The 18338-nt window shown below is 44.3% G+C and overlaps 1 protein-coding gene across 1 annotated transcript in view; it reads left to right on the forward strand.

Moving 5' to 3' along the window:
- Nucleotides 1-6252, forward strand: part of LOC132389984 (alpha-1-antitrypsin-like) — a 35412-nt gene extending 29160 nt beyond the window's left edge. Inside the window, exon 5 of the mRNA XM_059962562.1 lies at nt 5853-6252. Coding sequence (XP_059818545.1) covers nt 5853-6041 — 189 coding nt within the window. The 3' untranslated portion in view covers nt 6042-6252. The remainder of the gene's footprint in view (nt 1-5852) is intronic.
- The last annotated feature ends 12086 nt before the right edge of the window (nt 6253-18338 follow it).

Genomic DNA, 18338 nt, shown 5'->3' on the forward strand with positions numbered 1-18338 from the left:
GACTCGCAACACGGCCGGTAAGTCAGAGGATCAATTTGGCTTCTGGGTCACATTCCACAGACATCCGGGGGGGTTGTGTAGCGACTTTGGTGGTGCAAGGCACAGAATATCGGAACTTTGCGCTACTGGTCATGCCTCAACTGTGCACACCTGTGCTATTGGGGCTGGACTTCCAGAGCCCTCTCGAAAGTGTGACTATGGTATATGACGGGCCCCTCCCACCACTCACTGTCCGGAATCCTCAGTTTTGTGGGACTTCATCACTACTGACCACACACACACACGGGCCCACACGTCCCGCCCAGCACCATGCCGACAGCTGCGCTACGGACACCACTTGCAGCCTCTCCACTCTCAAGGTCCCTCCCCCACCGCTATTCACCAACCTGACCCCCGACTGTAAACCTGTGGCAACTAAAAGCAGGAGGTACAGCGCGGGGGACAGGGCCTTCATTCAGTCGGAGGTGCAGCGGCTGCTCAGGGAGGGGATCATTGAGCCAAGCACAAGCCCTTGGAGGGCCCAGGTGGTTGTTGTTCGGACTGGGCAGAAAAATAGGATGGTGGTGGACTATAGCCAGACCATCAATAGGTTCACGCAGCTTGACGCGTACCCCCTACCCCGCATCGTGGATATGGTCAACCAGATAGCTCAGTACAAGGTGTACTCGACAATAGATCTGAAATCCGCTTATCACCAGCTCCCCATCCGCCCAGAGGACCGCCCCTACACCACCTTCGAGGCAGGCGGCAGGCTCTATCACTTCCTGCGCGTCCCCTTCGGTGTCACGAATGGTGTCTCTGTCTTCCAGAGGGAAATGGACCGGATTGTGGACCAGTACCAACTGACGGCCACATTTCCCTATCTGAATAACATCACCATCTGTGGTCGCGACTGGCCGGATCACGACGCCAACCTCCAACGATTTCTCCAAGTGGCCGCAGCTCTGAACCTTACTTATAACAGGGACAAGTGTGTGTTCGGAACCACCCGACTTGCTATCCTTGGGTATGTCGTGGAAAACGGGGTCATTGGCCCTGACCACGACTGTATGCGCCCCCTGTTAGAACTCCCTCTTCCCACCACTCTCAAAGCCCTCAGATGGTGCCTGGATTATTTTCCTACTACGCCCAATGAGTCCCCCATTATGCAGACAAGGCCCACCCCCTGGTCAAGTCTACCACTTTTCCCCTCTCTGCGGAGGCCTGCGCGGCCTTCAGCTGCATTAAAGGGGACATTGCCAAAGCAACGATGCATGCGGTGGACGAGACCATTCCCTTCCAAGTGGAGTGTGACGCCTCCGATTTCACTCTGGCTGCTACCCTCAATCAGGAAGGCAGGCCAGTAGCATTCTTTTCTCGCACCCTCCAAGGCTCTGAAATTCGGCACTCCACGGTGGAGAAAGAAGCCCAGGCCATAGTGGAGGCTGTTAGGCACTGGAGGCACTATCTCGCCGGCAAAAGGTTCACCTTGCTGACTGACCAGCGCTCAGTTGCGTTCATGTTCAGCAACTAACAGCGGGGCAAAGTCAAACATGATAAGATTTTGCGGTGGAGAATAGAACTCTCCACCTACAACTATGATATCCTGTACCGGCCTGGCAGACTCAATGAGCCCCCTGATGCCCTATCCCGGGGAACATGTGCTAGCACACAGCTCGACCAGCTATACGCCCTTCATGCACAACTTTGCCATCCGGGGGTCACCCGATTTTACCATTTTGTGAAAGCTCGGAACCTGCCATACTCCCTGGAGGACATCAGGACGATGACCAGGGACTGCCAAATTTGCGCTGAGTGCAAACCGCACTTCTACCGTTCTGACACGGCACAACTTGTCAAGGCCACCCGCCCTTTTGAGCGACTGAGTGTTGACTTTAAGGGCCCCCTTCCCTCCACTGACCGCAATGTCTATTTTTCAATGTTATTGACGAGTACTCACGGTTCCCCTTTGCCATCCCCTGCCCTGACACCACTGCCACGTCCGTCATAAAAGCCCTGCGCCAGCTCTTCACTCTGTTCGGATATCCCTGCTATATCCACAGTGATAGAGGGTCCTCCTTTATGAGTGAAGAGCTGCGCCAGTACCTGCTAGCTAGGGGTATTGCTACTAGTCGGACCACGAGTTATAATCCCCGGGGAAATGGACAGGTGGAGAGTGAGAATGCTACAGTGTGGAAGGCCACACTTTTAGCCCTTAAGTCAAAAGGGTTGCCGGTCTCTCGATGGCAGGAGGTCCTCCCTGAGGCACTCCACTCTATCCGCTCTCTGTTGTGTACGTCCACCAATGCCACCCCTCATGAACGCCTATTCTCTTTTCCCAGGAAGTCTGTCACTGGGACCACCCTACCAGTTTGGCTGACGTCCCCGGGGCCAGTGCTGCTCCGGAAACATGTGAGGAGTAATAATTACTCCCCACTGGTCGAGAGGGTTCACCTTCTACATGCGAACCCCCAGTATGCCTACATAGTCTTACCTGATGGGCGGGAGGACACGGTCTCCGTCCGCGACCTGGCGCCCACAGGTGCAGCAGACCACTACCCTGAACACTCTCCAGTAACTATGAACCCTGTACCCGAGGTGACACCGCGCTCACCAGGCCCTACACAGACTCTTCACGACACTCATATACCGGGCGTTTCGTACGCATATATACCAAGCACCTCGCACATGCGTGAGCAACCACTGGCGCCTAGTTGGCTGGAACCAGCACAACCCCCGTCTCCTGCGCAATCACCGCCACCGCTGGCATCTGTGCAATCACAGCCGGTGCTACGTAGATTGTAGCGACAGATTCGACCACCTGATAGACTTAACCTGTAAGAAACTTCGCCACATGGGGACTCTTTTAAAACAAAGGGGGGGTGAATGTGGTGAACTACGTGTGCCTGTCTGGACACGCCCCCTGCTGACTGCTCCTGTGGCTCCTCCCACAGACCCCTGGAGAAAGGCAATCAGAGCCTGGGCCCGGCCTCTCAGTCTCCAGGACGTAGTATGATGGTCACTCACTGCTGGTTCCTTCTTCCAGTCAATAAAATCCGATATCTCGCCTTTACGTCTCAGAGTGAGTTGTTGATGGTGCATCAGACTCCTAAGTCCCTCTGCACCTCTGATGTTTAAACCTTCTCCCCATGTAGATAATAGTCCACACATTGTTCCTTTTATCAAATTGCAATATCATACATTTCCCAACACTGTATTTCATCTGCCACATTATTGCCCATTCCTCCAATTTGTCCAAGTCCTGCCATAATCTCATTGCTTCCTCAGCACTACCTATTCCTCCCCCTATCCTCGTATCATCCGTAAACCTTGCCACAAAGATATCAATTCTATTTTCCAAAGCATTGACAAACAATGTGGAAAGTTGGGGTCCCAATACTGACCCCTGAGGAATACCACTCGTCATCAGCAGCCAACCAGAAAAGGCTGCTTTTAATCCTACTCACTGCCTCCTGCTGGTCAGCCATTCTGCTATCCTGTCACTCCATAGGATTTTATCTTGTTAAGCAGCCTCACCTTACCAAATGTAGGGCATCCAAGGATATGGAGAGAAGGCAGATGTATAAGGTTGAGTAGGTTCTGTCATCAGCCATGATGGAATGGCGGTGTAGACTCAATTGGCTGAGTGGACTAATCCTGCTCCAATGGGTTATGGTCTTTTTTTTCTTTCTTTCTTTTTAAATCTTTGTATTCATTTTCAAATACATAGGCATAACAACAATAGTAATACAGAGAGATTGGGATGACATTATTGGTAAACAGTATATACGAGTATAAGCTATAGATAATACAAATGTACTAAGCCTCCCAAACTCTTAATGTAATTAACATGAAAGAAAAAAAACACCAAAAAAAACTGAACTAAACAAAACTAAACTAAACAAAGCTGGGCTATTATATTACATCAGATGCAATCAATAATGTTGATAACTCCGCTCCTCGATCCAAATATTTAAGGATAATAAAAAGATTTCAGAAAAGGTCAAGTTACATCGTATGAAAGTGTTGAATAAATGGTCTCCAAGTTTCTTCGAATTTAACCGAAGAGTCAAAAATGACACTTCTGATTTTTTCTAAATTTAAACAAGATATAGTTTGGGAAAGCCATTGGAATGTAGTAAGAGGATTAATCTCTTTCCAATTCAATAAAATGGATTTTCTGGCCAATAATGTAACAAATGCAATCATCCGACAAGCTGAAGAGGATAAGGTTATGGTCTTATGGTCTATGTCACCTCTTTCTAAAGATGTAATCCCATCTCTTACCAATACAGTCACAACACCACCTATACCTTCCTTCCTGTCCTTTCAATACAAAGTATATCCTTTGATGTTAAGCTCCCAACAATGGTTTTCTTTCAGCCACGACCCAGTGAGGCCCACAATGTCATACTGACCAGTCTCTAATTGCACCACTGGTTCGTCCACTTTATTCCGAATGCTACACATATTTAAATACTGCACCTTCAATCCTGCATTCTTCGTCCCTTTGAATTTTGCCTCTGTGGTACAATTTAACTTTTTGCTCGGTCTGCATTTGTACCCAATCATTGGCTTGGCTTTCCTTACATTCAACTACTTGTAAACCTACTGGCTCACCCTCAGCCTTGTCATACTGGTTCCAATCCCCTGCCATATTAGTTTAAACCTTTCCCAATAGCTCTAAATGTCCCAGTTAATAGGATAATTGGTTACTGTAAACTGTCCTATGGGTTAAAATCAGTAGGTTGCTGGAGAGCGCAACTCAGTGGCCAGAATGAATACAGGAAATGCAAGTCAGGCCACACTGTGAGAACTGGGGCAGTGTGAAGGGTCTTCAGATGTTCCTCTTATCAATGGTGCGGCCTGACCTTCTGACTATTTCCAATAGTTTGTCCCGATGCGAGATCTTGGTTCAAAGCGCCAACCATCCCTTTCCCACCACAGATGCTGTCTGTCCCACTGAACTCTTTGAGAAATCTGTTTATTGCTTCAATATTTATTGCTGGATGAGACACTCAGGGTTAGTATGAATGTAAAGCAGTGTCAGGAACGGGGGCCGGATGGACCCAAACGAGACCCGGAATGTGGATTCCGGACCAGACCCTGTCAAACAGCTACATCTTTTTGCTCTCATTGCACTTCTTGTCAGGAAATATAGTGGAGGCTTGACACAAACTATTGGAGACAATTTGGCAGCAAGCAATCACTTTAATAATTGGCTGCAAAACAAGCCATGTGGTGCCAGAAAACAAGAGAGAACACAGATAATAACAGAGAGATAATAACAAGAGAGCACACCGGCAATAAGGTAACTGAACGATATGAGCAACTGTTTGATGCTGGCTGGCTGGCTGGCTCACATGAGTGACCATGGATTGTGAGGAGGAGCTGGGTTTAAATAGGTTGCCGGTGATTAGTTTGCTGGCCGGTGATGTAATAGCATCAGCACTGGACTTTGAGGCAAGTGGTCCCGGTTCGAGTCCGGACGGATCCTTGCAAGGCTTTTGCCCGTTGAGCATCAAGCTTGAAATTTGGCTTCATAAAATACAGACACAATGCTAAAGACTTGGCAAGGTTGCCTCAGGTTGTGGAGAGGAATAATAAGGTGATGAATTCGAAATGAGTGGCAAGTGACTCCTATTAACTGGATGGAGACTGGGAGGAGTTTGCATGTGTAGGCCTGACACTACTTATTTACATTAATTTATATATATATATATATTTCTTATCAAAACTTAGAGTGATTTTATTATACATTACACTGCTGTAGCAAAGCAACCAATGCTAAGTCTGTTTCTGAAGCCTGTTTGGGCAGCTGAGAGGAATGTTAACGTCATTAATCAGATTTATTGCTTTCTCTGCTCCTGTAGGTGGTTCATGAGGCTGTGCTCAACATCGATGAAAAAGGCACTGAAGCTTCTGTAGTGACCAGAGTTGGTTTAATGCCAATGTCAAGGGCTCCTCTGCTTAAATTCAACAGGCCATTCTTGCTATTAATTGCCGATCACAACACTAAGAGTGTCCTTTTTGCAGGAAGAGTAATAAATCCCACTGTTTAAAATATGTCAACTCCACTGATCCCCTAAACGTGCAACATCCATAAATTGTAAACAATGCTGTTACTTCCACTAATGTTCAAAAAGTTCAGAGGATAACCAAGTAAACTACTCTTCTCGAATAAACCAAGCACATTGAGTGTGGACGTGCTTACCGTGCATTGTACAAAGCCGAGTGTAAGGTTGGTAAAGTAATTTACATTAAAGTTCAAGATACAGGATTCAAAATTGTTTAATTGCATTTCCAGTACACAAGTGTAAAGGAGAATTAAATTGTTACTCAGGATCCGATACATCACAAAAAAAAACGCAATAAGATAAAGACACAAGAGGTACTGCAGATGCTGGAAATCAAAAGCAATGCACACAATGTGCTGGAGGAACTCAGCAGGTCAAGCAGCATCTATGGAGAGGAATAAACAGTCAGCATTTCGGATCAAGACCCTTCATCAGGACTCATAATGATGAGACCGATTCTTTTTACATTCTATGCAAATGATTTGGATGATGAAATGGATGACTTTGTTGCAAAGTTTGCAGACAATATAAAGATAGGTGGATGTGCAGGTAGTTTTGAGGAAGTTGAGAGGCTACAGGAGGAATTAGAGAGATTAGGAGAATGGGCAAAGAAATGGCAGATGGAATATAGTGTCAGAAAGTGTATGGTCATGCACTTTGGTAGAAGAAATAAAAGGGTTGACATTTTTTAAATGGAGAGAAAATACAAAAAACTGAGGCACAAAGGGACTTGGGAGTCCCTGTGCAGGATTCCTGAAGTAAAAACATCTTAGCATGTATATTATGTACATTTCTCTGACATTAAATTGAACCTTTGAACTTGTAGGTTGAGTCGGTGGTGAGGAGGCAAATGCAATGTTAGCATTCATTTCAAGAGGACTAGAATATAAAAGCAAGGATGTAATGCCGAAACTTTATAAAACACCGGTGAGGCCTCGCTAGGAGTATTGTGAGCAGTTTTGGTTCTTTTAGAAAGGGTGTGCTGAATCTAGAGAGGGTTCAAAGGAGTTTCATGAAAATGATTCCAGGATTGAATGGCTTGTCGTATGAACAGTATTTGATGGCTTTGGGTCTGTATTCATTAAAATTAAGAAAAGTGAGGGGTGACATCAGTGAAACCTATTGAATGGCGAAAGTCCTTGACGGAGTGGATGTGGAGAGGATGTTTCCTATGGTGAGAGAGTCTAAGACCAGAAGACACAAACTCAGAATAGAGGTGCATCCTTTTAGAATGAAGATGAAGAGGAATTTCTTTAGCCATAAAATGGTGAATGTGGAATTCTTTGCCACAGGCAGCTGTGAAGTCCAAGTCTTTATGTATATTTAAGCAGAAATTAATAAATTCTTGATTGGTCAGGGTTTGAAGGGATATGGGGAGAAGACAGGAGAGTGGTGTGAGAGGAAAATTGGATCAGCCATGGTGAAATGGTGGAGCAGACTTGATGGGCCAAATGGCCTAATTCTGCTCCTATATCTTTTGGTCTTATAACTTAGGAGTTTGCACTTAGCTCAGAAACATTGAATACCATAGGAGACCAAACAGACATTGTCAACCCAGAGAATTTCAGAAAAAAAACATTGAATGTAGTCTGGAGAAGCTCAGAACGAACACTGGGAATATAGACTCGGGCCATTCGGGACGTGAACTGAGTAAAGAAGGCATCCTTGTCTCCAGCCAACTGATGGTATACATCCACTGAGTCCATTAATGGTGGAGTCCTTCTGTCACAGTAAGTGCTGGCACTGTCTGACCCCAGGTGCAGAGGAATGGCGGACTCCATACACATGAGAACACCAACAGAGTCTTGGTGGCATGACCAAGCAACACTGCCAGACAAATCATAACCATAAGGAAGCATAACCAAAGGATCAGAAAACCCATGCCACGCCAATTAACTAGATTAAACAGAAAGCCGAAAGCTTACTGACTCTCGTTAAGTCAATGATTAGCAAACACAGGTACTTAAGAAATGCAGAAATCCTGCACTCCACTTACGGTCATGTCAGTTTATGAACTACACCACTAAAGAGGCTTCCCACTATAAGTCAGTAGCTTTCTCCCTTAACTAACAATGGTGTGCATTCATCCAGCTGTCCTTGGAATTTCTAGCAGAATTGCTGCTTGTACAGGTTGCTTTTGAAATAAGACTATAAAACTGTAAGACAAGGGAGCAGAATCAGGCCATTCACTCCATCAAGTCTGCTCCACCATTCCATCATGGCTGATTTATTTTCCCTCAGACCCTATTCTCCTGCCTTCTCCCTGTAACTTTTGATGCCCTGGCAAATCAAGAACTTATCAACCTCCATTTTAAATGTACACAATGATTTGGCCTTCAAAATACCTGAAGACTGGTTCTCATTTGAAAACTGAACACTAACCCATAATTGCTGGTTAAAACTGGTTTATCCCTAACGATCCTTAGCACCTTTGACAACTTATGTGGTTCTACTGAGAAAGTAAAATTGTTTGGGGTTGGGAGATTTGGTTCAGGGAACCCTGGGCCTGAATTTGTACTTGGATTTTTTTCTGGGAAAAACAATAGGTTACTCCAGCAAAACATCCCAAAGACATGGCATCAAATGGACCATTCTCTACTTGTTCCGATGTAGCCTCTCTACTTCCTCAAAGCTACATGCCCCTTCACCTATCTTCATATCATCTGCAAACTTTACAATAAAACTATCAATTCCATCATCCAAATCATTGACATATTATGTAAAAAGAAGCGATCCCAACACAGACCCTTGTGGAACCCCAATAGCCACCAGCAACCATCCAGAAAAGGTTCCCTTTATTCCCACTCTTTGCCTCCAGCCAATCAACCGCAGCGTTATCCATGCTGGAATCTTTCCTGTAATACCATGGGCTTGTAGCTTGTTAAGCCGCCTCATGTGTGGCACCTTGTCAAGGGCCTTCTGAACATCCAAGTACACAATATCAGCCAATTCTCCTTTGTCTATCCTCATTGTTACTTCTTCAAAGAATTCCAAAAGATTTGTCAGACAAGATTTTCCTTTATGGAAACCACGCTGACTTCAGCCTATTTTATCATGGACCCCAGAACTACATCTTTAACAATCGACTCCAACATCTTCCCAACCACTGAGGTCAGATTAACCAGCCTATAGTTTCCTTTCTTCTGACTCTCTCCCTTCTTGGAGTGGCATTTGCTACTTTCAAATCTTTTGGAACCATTCCAGAAACTAGTAAAGTGTATGCACTTTATACAACAAGGTGCTGGAGGAACTCAGCAGGTCATGCAGCGTCGATGGAAAAGAGTACAGTTGACATTTCGGGCCGAGACCCTTCAGCAGGACTGGAGAAAAAGAATGATGAGAAGTCAGAGTGAAAAGGTGAGGGGAGGGGAGGATGAAATACACAGTGATTGGCTAAACCAGGAGACCAGGAGGGGGAGGAAGAGTGAAGTAAAGAGCTGGGAAATTGATTGGTGAAAGAGATACAGGGCTTGAGAAGGGGGAATCTGATAGGAGAGGACAGAAGGTCACTGATTCTCACAGCTGCTTGGAGAATACCTCATCTCACCCTGTTATTGGTAAAAATACCATCCTCTTTATTTAATTCCACCATCTCCGCCGCATCTGCTCTCAAGATGAGGTTTTCCATTCCAGAATGAAGGAGATGTCCTCCTTCTTCAAAGAAAGGAGCTTCCCTTCCTTCAGCATCAACACTGCCCTCTACCACATTGCTTCCATTTCACACACGTCTGCCTCACCCCATCCTCCTGCCCCCTGACCAGGGATAATGTTCCTTTTGTCCTCACCTACCACCCCTCCAGCCTCTGCATTCAGTTCATAATTTCCTGCAGCCTCCACCATCTCCAACAGGATCCCATCACCAAGCACATCTCTTCCTCCCACCCCCACTTTCTGCTTTCCTCAGGGATCGTTCCCTACAACTCCTGTTTCCATTCGTTCTTCCCCACTGATCTCCCTCCTGGCACTTATCCTTGCAAGTAGAACGAGTGCTACACCTGCCCCTACACCTCCTCCCTCACTACCATTCAGGGCCCCAAACAATCCTTCCAGGTGAGGCAACACTTCGCCTGTGAGTCTGTTGGGGTCATACACTGTGTTTGGTGCTCCTGGTGTGGCCTCCTTTATATTGATAATACCAGACGTAGATTGGGAGTCTGCTTTGCTGAATACCTAAACTCTATTTGCCAGAAAAAGCAAGATTTCCAAGTGGCCACCTATTTTAATTCTACTTCCCATATCCGTTCCAATATATCCATCCATGCCCTCCTCTACCGTCGCAATGGGGCCACACTCAGAATGGAGGAACAACACCTCCTAATCTGTCTGGTAGCCCTGAGATTCCTCTCCTTACAGGCAGCCACAAACCAGAAACCCAGTAGAACCCGTCAAAACAAACGAAGGCAGTCAAAGCCCCAGAGTGTTAGAGAGAGAAACAACAAGCAATAAAAGTAGGTAAATAACATTCTGTCACAAAAGTGAGTCCACAGAAGCCCATTGGTTGCAGGCCACAGCCTCAGTTTTGTTCAGAGGTGAGTAAACTTCATGAAACGGTGAGCTGAACCAGCCCATTCCTCACCTCTGGGACCAACACCCTGACATTTTCAATTTAGCCTGGTGCTTAAATAGTTCAAACCTCGGGTCATTCCTCACTCACTGAGATGGGCCCTGCTGCTTCCATACACTTGAGGGCTAAACCTCGCCACATTGATTCGGCCCGTACCTGTCCTTTCTAATTTGACTTAGCACTTAAATCAATTATACCTTGGGTCTTTCCTCACTTTCGGGCTTGACTCTACCTCCACCTCGACTCAGCCTCACCTACACTCACCTCACCTCTGCTGCCTTGAATTTCCACCAAGTCAGTTCCAACGATGGCCAAACATTGGCTTATTCCTCGCTCTTTGGCCTGGATCCCACGGCCACGATTTGCCCATACACGCTTTGCTGCAAATGGCCTGCACTTCTGAGAGTTTACCTCCCACCACAAAAACAGCAGCTTGTGCAGGTGGTTCAATTTCTGACAGGGAAGTCAATTCCGACATGAATCACGTAAGGTTGGTTTGCAGGAGCAGCAGGCTATCAAGAAGGCAAATGGAACATTGGCCTTCATTGCTAGAGGGATTGAAATTTGAGAGCAGGGAGGTTATGGTGCAACTGTAAACGGTACTGGTGAGGCTGCACTTGGAGCACTGCATGCAGTTCTGGTCTCCATACGAGGAAATATATACTGGATTCGGAGGCAGTGCAGAGGAGGTTCACCAGGTTGATTCCAGAGATGAGGAGGTTAGACTATGAGCAGAGATTGAGTCACCTGGGACTGAACTCACTGGAATTCAGAAGGATGAGAGGAGATTTTATGAAAAAATATAGAATTATGAAAGGGATAGATGAGATAGAGGCAGGAAAGTTGTTTCCACTGGTGGGTCAGACTGGAACTAGGGACATAGCCTCAAGAATCAAAGAAATAGATTAGGATGGAGATGAGGAGGAATTGCTTCTCCTGGAGAGTGGTGAATCTGTGTAATTCTCTGCCCAGTGAAGTAATGGAGGCTACCTCAGTAAATGTATTTATTACAAGGCTGGGTGGATTTGGGGAATTAAGGGTTATGGGGAAAAGGCCGGTAGATCGAGATGAGACTGTGGTCAGATCAGCCGTGATCTTATTGAATGCCAGAGCAGTCTTGACAGGCCAGATGGCCTACTTCTGCTCCTATTTCTTATGTCCTAAGTTACAGGCTATTGTTTGCAGTGATCATTTCCCAGAAAAAGTGTCCATAAAAAGGGGTTCTGAACCTCTTTTATGCCATGGACCAATACCAATAAGTAAGGGGTCTGTGGATCCCAGGTTGGGAACCCTTCTATAAAGTGGTACTAGGCACAGGAGTGTCTGTATGTAAGGTGACCTTGACAGGAAATGATGAAGTTGTAGTGGTGGAGGTGTGAAGAGGTGGGTTTGTGGGTGAGGGTGTTGATTAGACTTATTAACTGAGGAAAGTAACTGTTTTTGAGCCTGGTGGTCCTGGTGTGAATACTACATAGCCTCCTCCCTGATGGGAGTGGGACAAACAGTCCATGAGCAGGGTGGGTGGGATTCGACTTCCAGTACCTTTCTGACTGTTTGTCATCAGGACTATCAATTGTTCCTGTTCAATTCTTCGTCCAGAAACATCAGATCATTGAAACAGAAGTTCACTAAGATCTGACCTTAAGATCATTTTGGATTGACGTGCAGTCAGTGACTGCACCAATCTCAGCCCCAACGGTACACAGAAAACTTAAGAAAAGACTTGAAAGAAGCTTTCAAATTAGCAAGCATTTATTGCAATATCAGTGTCCATATAGTTAAGGGACTCAGACTTCAGTAATAAGGGAACTAAAGGTAAGGTGCAGGATCTGATTTAAACTGGCAACTTGTTATCATTAACTTCTCTTGAATGAAGATGTGCTTTATCTGCAAACTGCAGGGAAAAGTTGGAATCAATCTGACTGATATTGCTTAGGTTGAAGACTCTAAGGAACTTCTTCTGCAATATTGTGGATGAAAGATTAGCCTTTAATTATTCCCATAAATCCATTTTAGTGTCTGGTAAGACCAAATCCTGGAGTCAAAGAGGGTAAGTACAGAGGAATTTAACCTTTAGTCACTTTTGAAGTTACAATGTTTTTTGCATCTAATTCAGCCTCAGACAGAGAGACATGATGGCACTCATCTCCTCTCCCTATAATGCCACCTTTATGTCACTGTTCCAGGACCCAGACAGATCTGACCCTACTTACTTTCTAAAATTAGATAGGTTTATACATTAAAATGACATACTTACAAACATATTTATTTATCTATTTATTTACTTATTTAGAGATACGATGCAAAACAGCCCCTATCAGCTCAATGAGCTGCATTGCCCCGCAAACCTTCGATTCAACCTGAGACTAATCACAGGACAATTTACAACAACCAAATAACCAAATAACCGGTGTACATCTTTGGAATGTGGGATGATGCTGGAGCACCCGGAGGAAACCCATACGCTCTTGACAAGAACATACAAACTCCATACAGACATTTTGCTGCTATTGAACATTGTCTTTTCTTATTTATTTAGAGATTACAGCACAGAATAGGCCCTTCCAGCCAAATAGCTGCACCGATTTAACCCTAGTCTAACCACAGGACAATTCACAATGTCTAATATACTGACTAACTGATATGTCTTTGGACTGTGAGGGGAAACCGGAACACCCACAGAAAACCCATACACGCACGGGAAGAACATACAAACTAGTTTCTAGAGGATGCCAGGAAGAAACTGAACTCTGACACCCCTGAGCTGTAATAGCCTCACTCACCATGACACCCCAAGTACCATCCTTTCTTCTTAGCCATCAGAAGTCAAATCAAGCAACCAATAAATTATCTGTTTTTATGAACAAACTATCCAACAGGTTGAAAGACACTCAAGATTGATCTCTTCCTTAATATTTTAACCTTTGTTAGTTTTGAGTTAAATCAAGCACTTAACAATCTGTGCCAGTACTTCTATTTATTTTAATATTTCAGCGCACATTAAAAGTTGGAGAGACTCAACAAGTCAGGCAACACCTACAAGGTGAAATGGGCTGCTGATGTTTTGACAGTGCCTAGATGGGAGATGCCAGAGAGTAATGGTGGATAACTGTTTGTCAGGTTGGAGGCTGGTGACTAGTGGTGTGCCTCAGGGATCTGTACTGGGTCCAATGTTGTTTGTCATATACCATATAACCATATAACAATCACAGCACGGAAACAGGCCATCTTGGCCCTCCTAGTCCGTGCCGAACTCTTAATTTCACCTAGTCCCACCTACCCGCACTCAGCCCATAACCCTCCACTCCTTTCCTGTCCATATACCTATCCAATTTTACCTTAAATGACACAACTGAACTGACCTCTACTACTTCTACAGGAAGCTCATTCCACACAGCTATCACTCTTTGAGTAAAAAATACCCCCTCGTGTTTCCCTTAAACTTCTGCCCCCTAACTCTCAAATCATGTCCTCTAGTTTGAATCTCCCCTACTCTCAATGGAAACAGCCTGTTCACGTCAACTCTATCTATCCCTCTCAAAATTTTAAATACCTCGATCAAATCCCCCCTCAACCTTCTACGCTCCAATGAATAGAGACCTAACTTGTTCAACCTTTCTCTGTAACTTAAGTGCTGAAACCCAGGTAACATCCTAGTAAATCGTCTCTGCACTCTCTCTAATTTATTGATACCTTTCCTATAATTCGGTGACCAGAACTGTACACAATATTCCAAATTTGGCCTTACCAATGCCTTGTACAATTTTAACATTACATCCCAACTTGTACTCAATGCTCTGATTTATAAAGGCCAGCATTCCAGAAGCCTTCTTCACCACCCTATCTACATGAGACTCCACCTTCAGGGAACTATGCACTGTTATTCCTAGATCTCTCTGTTCCACTGCATTCCTCAATGCCCTACCATTTACCCTGTATGTTCTATTTGGATTATTCCTGCCAAAATGTAGAACCTCACACTTCTCAGCATTAAACTCCATCTGCCAACGTTCAGCCCATTCTTCTAACTGGCATAAATCTCCCTACAAGCTTTGAAAATCCATCTCATTATCCACAACACCTCCTACCTTAGTATCATCGGCATACTTACTAATCCAATTTACCACCCCATCATCCAGATCATTTATGTATATTACAAACAACATTGGGCCCAAAACAGATCCCTGAGGCACCCCGCTAGTCACTGGCCTCCATCCCGATAAACAATTATCCACCACTACTCTCTGGCATCTCCCATCTAGCCACTGTTGAATCCATTTTATTACTCCAGCATTAATACCTAATGACTGAACCTTCTTAACTAACCTTCCATGTGGAACTTTGTCAAAGGCTTTGCTGAAGTCCATATAGACTACATCCACTGCCTTACCCTCATCAACATTCCTGGTAACTTCTTCAAAAAATTCAATAAGGTTTGTCAAACATGACCTTCCACGCACAAATCCATGATGGCTACTTCTAATCAGATCCCGTCTATCCAGATAATTATAAATACCATCTCTAAGAATACTTTCCATTAATTTACCCACCACTGATGTCAAACTGACAGGTCTATAATTGCTAGGCTTACTTCTAGAACCCTTTTTAAACAATGGAACCACATGAGCAATTCGCCAATCCTCCAGCACAATCCCCGTTTCTAATGACATATTAAAGATCTCCGTCAGAGCTCCTGCTATTTCTACACAAACTTCCCTCAAGGTCCAGGGGAATATCTTGTCAGGACCTGGAGATTTATCCACTTTTAAATTTCTTAAAAGCACCAGTACCTCCACCTCTTTAATTGTCATAGGTTCCATAACTTCCTTACTTGTTTCCCACACCTTACACAATTCAATATCCTTCTCCTTAGTGAATACCGAAGAGAAGAAATCATTCAAAATCTCTCCCATCTCCTTCGGTTCCACACATAGCTGACCACTCTGATTCTCTAAGGGGCCAATTTTATCCCTCACTATCCTTTTGCTTTTAATATAACTGTAGAAACCTTTCGGATTTACTTTCACCTTATTTGCCAAACCAACCTCGTATCTTCTTTTAGCTTTTCTAATCTCTTTCTTAAGATTCCTTTTACATTCTTTATATTCCTCGAGCAATTCCTTTACTCCATGCTGCCTATATCTATTGTAGACATCCCTCTTTTTCTGAACCAAATTTCTAATATCCCTTGAAAACCATGGTGCTCTCAAACCTTTAACCTTTCCTTTCACCCTAACAGGAACATAAAAATTCTGTACCCTCATAATTTCACCCTTAAATGACCTCCATTTCTCTATTACATCCTTCCCATAAAACAACTTGACCCAATCCACTCTCTCTAAATCCCTTCACATCCCCTCAAAGTTAGCCTTTCTAATATACATTAATGATCTGGATGATGGGGTGGTAAATTGGGTTAGTAAATATGCAGATGATACTAAGGTAGGTGGCGTTGTGGATAATGAAGTAGGTTTTCAAAGCTTGCAGAGAGATTTGGGCCAGTTAGAAGAGTGGCCTGAACAATGGCAGATGCAGTTTAATGCTGATAAGTGTGAGGTGCTACATTTTGGTAGGAATGATCAAAATAGGTCACACATGGTAAATGGTAGGGCATTGAAGAATGCAGTAGAACAGAGTGATCCAGGAATAATGGTGCATAGTTCCCTGAAGGTGGAATCTCATGTGGATAGAGTGGTAAAGAAAGCATTTGGTATGCTGGCCTTTATAAATCAGACCATTGAGTATAGGAGTTGGGATGTAATGTTAAAATTGTACAAGGCATTGATAAGGCCAAATTTGGAATATTGTGTACAGTTCTGGTCACCGAATTATAGGAAAGATATCAACAAAATAGAGAGAGTACAGAGAAGATTTACTAGAATGTTACCTGGATTTCAGCACCTAAGTTACAGGGAAAGGCTGAACAAGTTAGGTCTTTATTCTTTGGAGTGTAGAAGGTTGAGGGGGACTTGATAGAGGTATTTAAAATTATGAGGGAGATAGATAGAGTTGACATGGATAGGCTTTTTCCATTGAGAGTAGGGGAGATTCAAACAAGAGGACATGATTTGAGAGTTAGGGGGCAAAAGTTTAAAGGTAACACAATGAGGAATGTCTTTACTAAGAGAGTGGTAGCTGTGTGGAATGAGCTTCCAGTAGAAGTGGTAGAGGCAGGTTCGGTATTGTCATTTAAAGTAAAATTGGATAGGTATAAGGACAGGAAAGGAATGGAGGGTTATGGGCTGAGTGCAGGTCTGTGGGACTAGGTGAGAGTAAGCATTGACACAGACTAGAAGGGCCAAGGTGGCCTGTTTCCGTGCAGCAATTGGTAAATGGTTATATGGTTAAGCCGAGATCACCAGGACAGGAACGGAAGCCATAATGGGAGGCCATGGTAGCATAGCAGTTGGTGTGACGCTATTACAGCTTGGGCTGTTGGAGTTTGGAGTTCAATTCCAGCGCTGTATGCAAGCACTTTGTACGTCTTCCCTGTAAACACGTGTGATTCCTCCAGATGCTCTAGTTTCCTCCCAGAACCTAGAGACATGCTGGTTAGCAGGTTAATTGGTCATTGTAAATTGTCCCATGATTAGGCTTGCGTTAAATCAGTGGTTTGCTGTGTGGTGCACCTCGTAGGCCCAGAAGGGCCTGTTCCAAACTGTATTGCTAAATAGATAGACAGATAAATAAAAAGGTGTTGTTTGGGAGGAGGAGCAGGAGTTGACATGTGATAGATTAATCCAAGTGAGGGGGAAGGCAGGAGAGTGACGAGGCAAAAAGGGCAAATGTGAGAAACTGAGAGCTGGTTGGTGCCAAAAGCAAAAGGCTGATGAAGAAAGGATCTCGTAAGAAAACCAGAGGACTATAGAATGGAGACCAAGAGACGGGGAGCTAGAGGGAGGAAAGGGAACGAGGGGTGTGTTTACTGGAAGCTAGAGAAGAGAGCATGTCTTGGGTGGTGGGGGACCGTGATGATTGATGTTGCTTTCCTCCAACAGCATTTCATGTAGATGTGCTCAGTTGTGGGGAAGGCTTTGCTCATGATGGACTGGGCCGTATTCACTACTATTTGCAGGATTTTCTGTTCAAGGGCATTGGTGTTTCCATACCAGACTGTAGTGCAGCCAATCAATTTACTCTCCACTGCACAGCTATAGAAATTTGTCAAAGTTTTAGATGTCATGTCAAATTTCCAAAAACTCCTAAAGAAGTAGAGGCACTGCCATGTTTTCATTGCAATTACATGTATAATATAGGACAGGTCCTCCAAAATAATAACGAGAAGGAATTTAAAGTTGCTGGCCCTCTCCACCTCTGATCCTCCGAGGAGATGTGGTGCATGGACCTTTGGTTTCCTTCTCATAATATCTCTATTCAGTTCTTCCAGCATCAATTGCAAAAGTATATTTCAATTCTTTTTCCTTAGCTCAGTGTGCATGAGTTTCTAACCACACTCCAAAAATGTTTGGCTTCCCCGTTTTAGATATAAACATAATCAGCTAAATTTTGTTGGAAAAATGGTGCCAATACAGATGCTTTTAGTGTGAGAATATGCTAGCAATTTTGTGTCAGAGTGATATAGGCTGTAAATTTCAAATTACTGTTTGATTTATCCTGTTCCATCTTCCATAGATACATGAGTTTAGCATCATGCAGACAAAATCAAAAAGGGTAAACACAGAACTGTAGGTATTACCTTTGCACGCAGTTTATGGAAT

This window comes from Hypanus sabinus, chromosome 2 (assembly GCF_030144855.1).
Source record: "Hypanus sabinus isolate sHypSab1 chromosome 2, sHypSab1.hap1, whole genome shotgun sequence".
In the NCBI taxonomy this organism is placed as follows: domain Eukaryota; kingdom Metazoa; phylum Chordata; class Chondrichthyes; order Myliobatiformes; family Dasyatidae; genus Hypanus; species Hypanus sabinus.